This window comes from Channa argus, chromosome 5 (assembly GCF_033026475.1).
Source record: "Channa argus isolate prfri chromosome 5, Channa argus male v1.0, whole genome shotgun sequence".
Taxonomy (NCBI): domain Eukaryota; kingdom Metazoa; phylum Chordata; class Actinopteri; order Anabantiformes; family Channidae; genus Channa; species Channa argus.
In genome coordinates this window covers 3,104,875-3,117,348 of record NC_090201.1, presented here as the reverse complement: position 1 = coordinate 3,117,348, position 12,474 = coordinate 3,104,875, and the positions used below count along the sequence as shown (strand labels likewise).

The 12,474-nt window shown below is 36.9% G+C and overlaps 1 protein-coding gene across 1 annotated transcript; it reads left to right on the top strand.

Annotated features, from left to right (window-relative positions):
• The first annotated feature begins 8,557 nt into the window (after window positions 1-8,557).
• Window positions 8,558-12,154, top strand: cep15 (centrosomal protein 15). Its single transcript, XM_067505957.1, has 4 exons — window positions 8,558-8,677; window positions 9,397-9,520; window positions 10,140-10,208; window positions 10,371-12,154. The coding sequence occupies exons 1-4, from the start codon at window positions 8,625-8,627 to the stop codon at window positions 10,542-10,544; spliced, it is 420 nt and encodes a 139-aa protein (XP_067362058.1). The 5' UTR covers window positions 8,558-8,624; the 3' UTR covers window positions 10,545-12,154.
• The last annotated feature ends 320 nt before the right edge of the window (window positions 12,155-12,474 follow it).

The window sequence follows — 12,474 nt, the reverse complement described above, 5'->3', positions numbered from 1 at the left end:
GGCCAGCTTTGCTGCTGAGTAACACCCACTGGGTTTATCTAACAGGAGCCGAGCTGCACAACAGGGGAAAGTTAAAGAAAACTAAAGCAGAAACGCAGTTTCCTGATTGTCAACAATGTGTTTTTATCAAAACGTGTAAAATCGTGAGACTGGTGTCTAGTGATGGTGTTGTATTCAAAGTTATATATAAATACATTTGATTGGAATTTTGGATTTGACATGACAACTGCTCATTGGAAGAGTATGCAAGCACAACACGACCCTGGAAGTTCAACTGAAGTGAAACGGAACGGAAGTGACAACTGAAACAGCAGCTGCTTGAGGTTTAATGACAGCTGCTTCATCCATAATAACCATAATAACAAACAGCATTTATTAGTTGACTGGGGATCTGAATTTGAAAAAATAACTAAACCATTTAAAAAAAAAAAACATTTTAAAAAGTACAAATGGAAGTACTTGAAAAGTGCTCACGATCTGAGCACATGTATTTAGTTTCTGACCTCCTCATCTTTTCTAAACAATTTAAAGGACCATTTGTTGATGATCCAGCTGTTGCAGGAAAGTGAGGATGTTTAAAATCTTAAATATTTGCGTTAAACCAGAGACATGATGTTAGGCTTGTATCAACTGCAACACATTTTAAAGCTCAGAGCTTTTCCTTCCACAGTAGCTGGACCATTACCAATCTGTGTGTTGTTGAGGGGTGAGGCTAGAGACAGCTCAGAGTCCTCTGAGCTGAGTGATCATGGGGCTTATCTCCTCTAACTGCACAGCACTGAACCAACCAACATATAAGCAAAGAAAAGCACCAACATCAAAACAGGTATGTCCTGTTACACTGCAGCCTGTAGAAAAACAGATGTAGCAAATTCTTCATCAAAATCAAACTCAAATGGCAACTTTGTCACTGCTGTAACTGTCAGAACAAAGCTAAATCCAGTGTTTGCTTAAAAGGCAACAGAGCAAGCTGTGGAAAAGCTAAATCTGTCACAGACTGAAATCAGTGGAACAACACATGCTCAACCCAACATACAGTATGACCCAGATGGACAAAGTGGCTCCACTCTACAGACATGGGAGCAGCATAAATCTCCTTATGCAGCCTACGTCTTAGCAACACTGACTGAACATGACAAACTAATTCTTTAAGATCTCTGCTGGTAAAAACAAGGCCCCTCCTTTAGAGGAAAACTGTGTGTGACACATACAACTGCTCACTATGAGACACTGAAAGAGCTGTAGAGACAGACAACAGCTCTCTTTGAACTCCAGGCTACACTCTCAGAAAATAAGTGACATTATTGTACCTGTTTTACATCTTGTATTACATTGGGTTGTAATCTTGCAGACTTTCAGTTAAAAGTATTAGTATTGCAATAGTCCACTGATTTATCCATTCCTGTAATGTTTTTCCAAACTGAGAACCCAAGTCCAAAACAAGGGATGAGGAAGAGCTAAAGGCTGACAAAAGCTGGAGACCAAGGGAAAGATGTGTTTGCTATATGAGGATAGAGAGGATTCTTTATACTGTGGTGTGACTGAGTAAGTAGCTGCAGCTGGGCATAGGGTGATTGTGTGTTTGCGCACGTGTGTGTGTGTGTGTGTGTCTGTGTGTGGAAGGTGGCTGAAGGACCAGAGCAGGAGGGGTGTAGCAAGGAAAAGGAGTTTGCAAGACACAGCGGGCAGAGCAAGAGAAAATGAAACAGGGGAACACAGGGATCATGACACATTCCTCCATTTAATTAAATGAAAATATGTTCTTAATAATGTTACAAAGGTTTATTGAGATTTACTTTATATTAAAAATATTTAATGAACACATAATTCTTAGGGGGAATAAGATACTTGAGTCTGTTTTCATGTATGTTATCTAACTAGCTAACTAGCTTAACATTGCAACTTTTAATTTGTGAATTTGCTGGATGTTTGGGGGCCTAAAGCTAAACAAAATATTATCCTTTAATAATATAACAGATGATGACTCAACTTAGAAAAGTGTATAAACACCACAACTCAACCGATTCTAGCATTATCTTGCCATTAAATTGTAATTAATTAATCATCCACCCATAGTTATGATTTGGCAAGTCACCTACAACCTACTGACGGAACCATGGCAGCATCTAGTGGCTGTAGGAAATATGACAGGTTACCAGAGCTGAAAAGGTTAAATCAGTGCTGCTTGTTTGATAAAAAAAAAAACACAGGACTTTGACAAACATCCCATTTTTTATGTTGAGTCAGTATTGTTTCTGTATTTTAAGACACCCTACAATCTGTCCCTAAGCCCAACACCTAATTTTTGTGCCTAAATCTAACCAGTTTCTGTCTGTTTTATAACATTACTCCATCTTGTGTTGTGTCATGTAGTTTCAGTATTGTAGCACACCTCACAACATTGTGGCATGATCCATTTTAATTTACATTTAGTCAATCAGCAGATGCTTTTATCCAAAGTGAGGCACAAGTCAAAAATCTAAGTCAAGGAGAAAACATCAAAACAAAGTCCTATCAAAAAAGCGTTTACATTTCATGAGATGCAAGTGCAAGAAAAAGCAGAAAGGAAGTTTGCTTTATTTATTTTTTTATCAATAGTTTTCAGTGCATAGGAAGGTGTGGAAGAGTTCTTTTTTCAGCAGTGTTTTTGAATATTGGGAGTGAGTTTGCTGAGCGTGTAGAGTTTGGGAGCTTGTTTCCGCATCATTTTAGCTGAAAGGGTTTGCTTGGTGCCTTCTGTGTGGTGGTGGGACCACCTGACGACCTTCATTGGCAAACCGCAGCTTACGGGAGGGATTGTAGACCTGAATGGAGGAGTAGAGGTAAGCAGGAGCTCTTAAGGTGATCACCCTGTCGGCAAGAGACATAGCTTTGAATCTGATGTGAGCACCTACAGGAAGCCCGTGTAGAGATCTGAGGAGTGGTGTGACATGAGTCCTTTATGGGTGATTAAAAATGAGGCAAGCTGCTGTGTTTTGGATCAGAAAGGTTTTGATTCTGCGATTGTGTTATCCAAAATGAGAATGACATTGTGGTGCATTATATAGCATGATCAAGACCTACTGAGCCCACTAGAATGTGGAGCAAGTATCTACTGGATGGTTCTGATAAGTACACTGTAACAAGAATACCATGAAATGTACAGGAACTTGGTGTAGAAGATTGCACAGTTAACTTAGTGTAAATGTCAATCACAGTATCTATAAAATACTGTAATACTCATAAATACTGTAATCGTTATTACAGTAATTATGATAATACTGTAATTATCATCACAGTAATAGGATGCTTTATTTTAAATCACAGCAATATTGAGCTGCCGTAAACTGACAACTATAAAATTATTTTACACTGTAAAATGAACAGACTGTTTTTGTTAAAAATGACATTTTGTTTACCACTCCCTTCAAATTCCAACTTTTTAAATTTAAAAATACATACATACTACATACATTTTTGTAGTTTTCATTTTGTAAACAACTCTTTGTTCAAAATAACCCTGACCATGTAATTATTGAGTTGATCATTTATGCATATTTAGAGAGTTTCAAAAGGCTTCACATGTTGTTTACAGGTTCCTAGCTAATTTGACTGTAGTCATAGAAACAAGAATTAAAGCAAAAAAAAAAAAAAAAAAAAGACAGTGGTTGTTAATCATAAATACGTGTGTGAGTCCTCTATTGTCATATATTATTTGCTTACTGGCAATCCCATGTATTCTACAACATTGATTTAATTTGAAAAAACCCAAAGGAACATTGCATAGTAAAAAACTATGAAAGTATTTTACGGTAAAATCTGAGCATGCAGTTAAAATAGTCAGCTAAAAATCAAACTGTGTAAAACACAAAACGCCAAACATTTAGAATGTTATAAAATGTGACTTATATGACCTATACATGCCTGCAGATGGTCCTGCTTTGAACCTGATTCTTCAACCTGGGCAGAAGTTTGCATCTCTGCAGTGAAAGGACAAAAAGAAACAGTGATGGCTTTATGACCATTTTTGTTGAATGCTCATTTCAAATTTAAAATACCACAAAATGTTTCTATTTCTTACACCACTTCATAAAAACTAGCATAGTAGAACAAAACAAAAATGCATCACAGTCGGATTTATATGGTATTTGCTGCTCCGTACAATTGTAGTACACCCATCACGTTTTGTCTATGAAATCTTACTTGGACTAAGAATGAGAGCTTCCCAAGAAGTGTACTTTACTGTATTGCAACAAAATCAACAACACACCCAAAACACAATTTTGGGCTTAAAAAGTTAAACTTTTCAAACAACCCATCCATGTAATAGCTTCAGTCCATTTTTTCCAGCTTCATATAGGCAGAACTATTTCCTGCACTGTATCAACATGCACTTGGATTATACAGCATGAGAAATAAGCTCTTACAACAGAACTGGGTGAAGTAACCAGAAAAGCCAGTATGTGTCTAGATTTGGGATCTTACCGAGAATGAAGAGCCTTGAAGTGCTAGGCCGGGAAATTTGGGCTTCAGCATCTGCCTGGAAGATTCCTTCAATACAAATATACAACGCAAACATACTATCTAATCATATCTAATAAATGATTATGTATTATTGTGGTTTAACTACCTGACTATAAATCAGTTAAGTTAAAACATATCTTTGGCAATATTTTTTTATTAATTACTCAAGATTTTCATCATCTTCATCACTGGGGCCAGGGTACCCACATGCTTGGTATTGGGTTAACGTTACACAAGTTGTCAAACATGCTGTGTCTCTCTGCTTTCAGTAGTCGCCTTCATATCCTACGGCTTTATGCACAGCTGTTTTTAAATATTTGTTGCCCTGGGTTTCGGTACCCTTCCCTACCTGTATGCTGTTTTATTAAATAAATGTCCCCCAGATAAAAATATTTTCCATATTCCTTGCACACTATCTAGTCTTTCCACTTGTCTTTCCCAGCGCTGGCTCCAAATTACATACTGGAAACTTTACAAGACAAAACAGTGCTAGATAAAATCACAGTTGCAAAATACAGTGCTTCCAGCATTTTCCCAGCACTTAACTTTTTCTACATTTTATTATGTTACAACGTTATTGCAAAATGGAACCATTTCATTATTTTCCTCTAAATTCTACAATCATAACCACATAATGACAACGTGAAAGACGTTTCTTTGAAATCTTTGCAAATTTATTAAAAATAAATCACGGCAAAATCACATGTACATAAGTTTTCCTTTGCCGTGACACGCAGAACTGAGCTCTGGTGCATCTTATTTCCAATGATCACCCTTGAGATGTTTCTGCAACTTGATTGGAGTCCACCTTTAGGAAATTCAGTTAATGGGACATGAGTTGGAAAAGCATACACCTGTCTATACAAGGTCCCACAGCTAACAGTGCATGTCAGAGCACAAACTAAGCTGTAGATGGGGGCTAGAGTATCTTTATGAGCTGATTAATATTGATGCTCGCCGCTGGGTGTCGATCAGGACACAAACTGAAGACTTGAACGCACTTTAGGTCCACTTTATTAGGGGTTGATGATGAAGAGGAGGATGCGTGGTGTTTGTATATGTGTGTGTGGTTCTACAGATTCAAATAGAAAAGAAACAATGAACATAAATGTTCTGCACTTACATAGTGCTTTTCTACCTATCGGCACTCAAAGTGCTTTACACTGCTTCTTTTATTCACCCATTCACACTCTCACACACACACACACTCATGGGGGAGCTGCTATGCAGCTGGCCAACACTCACCAAAATGAGTAACTAAGTTTGGGTTCAGTTTCTTGCTCAAGACACTTTGACATTTGACCGGAGGAGCAGGGGATTGAACCAGCAACTGTGAGATTGGTGGACAACTGCTCTACCTTCCTGCGCCACAGTCGCCCTGACATACTAACTGAAATCACTGGAACTTAACATAATGATATTGCCAATACATCAGCTTTGTTATGAAAACTACTATTAACTACTATGTAATTAAAGTAAGCAAATAAGACCAAATCTCAGAAATATCCTAATACATTTCCTTTAAAACAAATTTCACCTAAATACCTACTTCCAAAATAACCATAATAAAAGAAACAATAGTGACGCCTTGTGGTTCTATCAAATCACACTGGGAAATGCTCAGTTTGGTAACTATATCACACAGCAATTGTACTAAAATAACAATGGTAACAATGATAAAATGTAACCAGTTACTGCATGAGGTGGAACATCATCAACAAAAACACTGACATAGAACAAACATAGCATGCAAAAATGTTGGTAACAAACTGATACAGTTTCATGCTTAATCAAGACAGAGTGAACAGTATTTGAGTCATATAAATACATGTCATATAAATACATACTATAAGGAAGAATCTGCAAGACAATACTTACAACAAGTCAAGAATGCATACCTTCACTTTAAGTCATCTGAGTCATACACTCTGAGACCAACTGTCTGGCCTATTACGTAACTCTGTAGTGGCTAAGATTACTGATTTTTTCCTAACAATAGGTGGCGCATTTGCAGTACTAACTACTGTGTATGATACAGGTGGATTTCAATGTGCAGTTGAAACATTACTTGGAAAGGATTATAAAATAATTATAAAATACTCAAATGTGTACAGATTTTAATTGTCTATTCCTGTGGTCCCATTCAAATTGGAGCCTTTCTGACACAAGCATTTAAGTCCAAGGATATGTCTGTAGACAATCAAAAGAATTTGATCCATTTTGTAATGAGGCTCTAACATAACAAAATATGGAAAAAGTTCAGCGCTGTGAATACTTTCTGTATGCACTGTAATGAGTTAGGTTACCTTTCTGAAGAAAATGGCTGAAGAAAGTGTAGAATCTTGTCAGTAGCAAATTTGTGTGGTAGATGTTTTTCTACTGCTGAAATAAAAATCCATCTCAAAATTACTGCATTGTCATTCACAGTAAAATAATATGTATAATATACCTGCCAACAATTTCTTACCATGATGCATTGCAGATCTACAGCAAAATGCTGTATACAGGTTCTACAGTAAGCATGTATTCATTTTACAGCAGTAGAAATCTGTTACAGTGTACAGATAATGGCCACTGAATCACATGATAACATAAAAAGCAGGTGTCTCAACAGAGCCAATGCTGTTAGCTCCTAGAATTCCAATGCTGGAAAATACATTCTTCTTATGTAGAGTTTTTAAATTCACTCTGGGTTGTCCTGTTCCTCTAGATAAAATATCCAAACTGAAAACCCTAAGCCCCTCAGTTTAGGTGCAACATTTTCAGAAAAAGATTTTACCTATAAATACAGAAATATTTTAATATGATGAAGGAAAAGACAAATATTATTTTAGTAAAACCATAAGCTCTACATAGACCTATACAGTCTACAGCAGGGGACACCATCAGTCCTTAGACCTTTAATCCAAGATGTGGTAGACTTTTGTCATGTCAAATGTACAGAGCTCTTATGAAATTCATATTAAAACCCAACAAAAATCTTTATAAACTTTGTACAATTTCTTAAAATCACAAATTCCAAATAAACCACCTTTTGTAAGTCGCACACTGTAAAAGTGAAAACAATTTTCTAGTGTCACAACTTGGACAGACGACATTCTGGAGAGTCAGGCTCACACATCATTTATATAATTGAAACTATAAAACAATGAGAAAAACATAATTATGTCTGCAGATGGACTTTGATGGGTTTCACTACCATTACACAACTTTCTGTTTTTTTGCTGTCTTTTTTCCATTATAATATACAATAAAATGTAGTCATGTATCCTGCATGTGGTGTGTGATGCAATGCGTATGTTTCCCAATACTTACGTGCAAACCATATATTTGTTTAGTGCGTATATTCTAAGATTAGGATGCTTGTCTTAAGTTTATTCTGCATTTGGCCTGTGAATTGTCACTTTCATCTATCCACATCAACTAACATTTAATCTGACAGTCATCAGAAAAAATTGTCAATGTGCAGTTGCCATGTTTAAGAACACATGTCTAACATTAACTACTTCAGCTCTCCATCACCTTCTTCGTCTTCTACAGTAGGCCTAGTTTGTCTGAGAAACAAAATACACAGTCAATGGGATGATTTCTGGATTATGAACTGCTTTCTAGAATACAACCAGCAGGGAGCAGCACCGGTCATAATTGCTATGGTTACTGGACTCCTCCAAAGAGCAACTGTTAAGTAGGTCAAACTACGCACCAGCGCTTCCGGATCGACATTTTTGGATTCAGCCTAATTTTAAAAGGTTTGGCTTTTAGTATTTAATAATAAAGACACCAAAATAGTGTAAAATAAGCCATAAATTAACGGGGTCTATTATTATTATTATATATCATTACTAATGTTATAATACTCCTCTACAAAAATATTTGAAAAGAAAAGAAAATCAAGACACATCTTTACTACTACTGAACAAATCTCATCCTCAACACTGAAATCCGAAGAAATTATTTATGTACATACGAAGACATGTATCGATGTTCTAATAGAAAAAGCAGACATTTATGTTGAAGCTCCCAGTGCGTCATTTCCTGTTGTGTTACGCTGAAAGTGTGCTTTACTTAATGCTGACGTTCCCGTGCGGACGGAGGCCCCGTTGGCACAGCTGCTCATAGCGATGGCCGCTTTTTTACCCGAAGAACTTGAATTAATTGAAAAACACGAGGAAATGTGAGTGCGCCAATTTTACTGTGAGTTGGACCTGGTGGAGTTTGGTCCATATTAGTGTTAATGGCGTCTGTAATTCTTCCTTAAAGAGTAAATACGACTCTTGTTGTCAGAGTTAGCTGACAGAGCTTAACGTTAGCTAATGTTGGTTCACTTGGTTACGACGCTGACGGTGTGAAGCTTGTTATGCGCAGCGCCTGTTTTAAAAGCGTAACTTATCAATTTCCAAGTGGGACGCACGCTCTCTAAGAAGAAAGGACAAAAGCAGATTGTTATTTTCCACTGTGAATTACATTTGAGAAGTAACGTTAGTACAGATTTGTCAAGTTTAAATGTTTTTGCTGTTAACCTACATTCAGATTTGAGATTTGGACTAGAATCTGGATAGAAGGAAAAATACGTCGGGAAAACCTTTTTTTTTGAGTTTTCACCGGCAGAATCAAGTTGTCGCCAATGTCAAATGCTGGTAAACTGATTTAAATTACCCTTTGTTAGTCGTCTACAGGTTGTAGCATACAAGTGGAGCGGTTATTCACTATAACTGGTTTGATGTACAGCCTGTAAACCAAGTCCTGCTCTCTTTTTAAAACTATGACAAGTAAGAGCACGGCAGGTGTTGCAAGTTAAATTTCCCTTCTCTTCAACATCAGCTCCTCATTCATATTGGAAGTTGTCTAGTGGAATACTGATAGAGTTGCTTTCTATTCTGTGTCTGACATCAGCTTGGAGAAGAGAGCAGAGCTGCTGGAGCAGATGGAGAGTCGCATAGAGCAGCTGAAGATCCTAAGGGAGCAGCAGGTGAAGCTGTCCGAGGCTGCTCGCCACAGGAACAGTTCATTGCTGCAGGTAAAGAAGAGGCGATGGTACATAGTCCTGAAGAGCCATAACATTTCTGATTGTACTGAACCCTCTTCTAGGTCAGGAGTACACTACTGTTGTCACCTTAGCTGATCGGAGCCTCCTAAGGACTGTGTGGTTGTGATTAACTGACACCAGTTGATTACTCCACTAAAAATACATTTACAATTTTCATGATTTATTTATTAAAGGATGAGGAGGGTCATCATTTATATATTTTATTAGTTTAAACAATTTTCATACAGAATCCAAAATCAACAATGAATTTGATGTAATAACCTGCATGTTTGTGTTTTGAGAATGAAAAGATTTGGGGAGCGTAGTACATATTACCATTTTTGTTTTAGTTGTTTCACTTTGTAATTGGAGATTACTGAGAAAATTCTCAGCATTACACACCAAAAGGACTGCAGCTCCCCGAAGGCAAGCTACAGGCAAATGGATCATAGCCGTATGTGTGAACCCCCAGTAGTGTAGAAGCAGAGTCAGGAAACAATAGTGAGATTAGATTGTTTCATCCCAAATAAGTTTTTGTTGTCACTACCTATTCTAACATTTAGATAAATGTAGATAAGTGTAGATAACAGCATCTCTTCTGTTACTGCAGGATTTAAAGGAGATTGAGGATGGTCTCAGAGGAAGACCAATGACTCATCCAAATGTTCTGGCTCTCGAGGTAAACTGGTTATGATGCTCACAGCAGGCCCAAATTTATTGTATCTTAAGCTGCAGGTCATTTTTGTTGCAACTCTGTAAACAGTAGCTGTAATGAAATAAGCTATTCTGACTTACTTATTGAGGCCTAGAAGTTACTGTTATTTGTATTTCTTTCTTTTAGGCAAGATATTGGGCATCTGTGGAAGAATCCATTGGTTCCTGGGAACACTTCCTCCTGGGTAAAGGCCCACATCCGATTGATGGTCCAGATCAGACAGCTAGGAGAGGTAAACAGAACCCCAGCACAGCTAATCGGGGCCTGCCTCCTCGACCAAAACCTAAGACTGCTAGATAAATGAAAGGTAAAGCTGATAGCGCTATATCCCAAAAAAAGCTTTGGTTATCACATGATGCAGATGATCACGAGATAGATGGTGCTCCTCCTTCAATTAGAAGTGCGATGTGGGTCAAACTCATGTCAGCTGACCTTCCCTGCTGACTTGGGTTGAATACTGCCTGCTCTTGGTGAACTGCAGTTTATCTCAAGGTTTACTGAATTCAGTGATACCGGACTTACTGATAAACAGGAAAAAGCAGAGAAATTAAGACAGAGAATGTTAGCTATGTTGTGTTCAGACCACTAGATGGAGCCATGATTCTAGGTATAAGTAATCAATTTTCTACATAAAATGATTGAACAGGTTTATTTTAGAAATTATCCAGACTGCTTTGTTGAAGTATAGATTTTCCATTCATGTACAGATTATGAGCTACTTTAATAAACATCATTAAGTTTGCGAACATAACTTGTTGTCAGTCTTCTAAAAAGATACAATTAGGTCCATAGGTTTTTTAAGATTTAATTTGAGGGTTGGGTGAAAAAATATTTAATAAGCTGTGAGATTTTCTTATTTATAGACCCCCCCCCCCTTTTTCTTCTTACATGCCTTCACTGCAGCTGTCACGGCTTCCTGATTGCTTTAAACGAGTGAGTTCACTTAATGTAAGGGCCTTTATATGAATGCAGCACATTTAGTGTGATTAGGAGGCCGTTAGTTTAGTGTGCACAGTGGTTACTGCCACAGCCTAATTCTAAAGCCACTGCAGAAGCATCTGGAATCTACAATATGCAACCTTTTGGAATCAAGTTAGCTTTAGCTTGAGACTAGATTGAAAGGTACCCTTTTAAAGCTCAACATGTTTATGGACGGGCTATGGTCTTCTCTGAATGTTTAGAAGGACGAGCCTTGGAAAAAAACATTTATAAGAGAAAATCTCTTCCAGAAATTGTTCTGTGTCACAGGAGGCATTGACTGCCCTTTTACATTATGAGCAGTTTTGGAAAATATCTCTATTTAAAAAAAAAAAAAAAAAAAAATACCATTACATACTGTAGCTTTAACTTTCAGTACTATCCTGAAGATGTCATTATGTATCTGGAATAGGCATCTGTGGAACTGTGAAAACTTGTGAAAAGTGTAGTATAGTGAAGTTTGACAATGGGGCAATATGGTTGAATATGGTTCCTCATACTATAGCAACATCTAAATATCTGTAAACGAAGCAAAGTATTTTTTTAAGCAGGGAACTGTGGGAGTATGCTTATATCATCACAGTATGATTTCTTTTTTTGTACATTTATTATATTGTTACGGTAAAGCTTTTGTACTGTTTCTTAACGATATTAAAAACTGACATATTTTAAAAGGTTGGCTGTTTTTTTATGTTCTGTTTCTATACAGTTACTCCTTCCTTAACGCTTCCTTAATACAGAGTAGGGCTTGATATTAAATTAAATTAATTAATTAATTTGAATAATTGTTTTTCAACAATGAGAGATCTCTGGAGTTGCACCTGTAATGGAAGCTATCACCGTTTCCTTGATGACATATGCACGTGTTGGCTTTGCTATTCAACTAGCTGGAGTAATAGCGGCCAAGAGGAACAACTTTCTCGGGATGATTTTCTTTAGTTGACATTGTACATGTTTCCTTGTATACTTTGAAAAAGCATATAGTTTTAATAAATTATTACAATTTTAAATCATGTTTTGTTATAAGTTAATCTAGAAGTGAAAAAATATAATTATGTTTGAAAAAATTAGATTTTTCAACTATATTGCTGTAACCTGAGGGACACATTATGTTCACATATTTATACCCTTTAATCTCGAGATTAGACTGAGGTATTGCACAGGTTATTATTTAGTATGTATAGAATTTCAGCTGTTATGTGCTGCACATTCAAGTGTTCTTGGAAGCTTCAGCTTTGTCAACTGCCATTTA

Coding starts and splice junctions, on each gene's coding strand:
- cep15 (XM_067505957.1), top strand. CDS start 8,625: ATGGCCGCTTTTTTACCCGAAGAACTTGAATTAATTGAAAAACACGAG. Junction 9,521..10,139: donor GGAACAGTTCATTGCTGCAG/GTAAAGAAGAGG, acceptor CTGTTACTGCAG/GATTTAAAGGAGATTGAGGA. Junction 10,209..10,370: donor CAAATGTTCTGGCTCTCGAG/GTAAACTGGTTA, acceptor TCTTTCTTTTAG/GCAAGATATTGGGCATCTGT.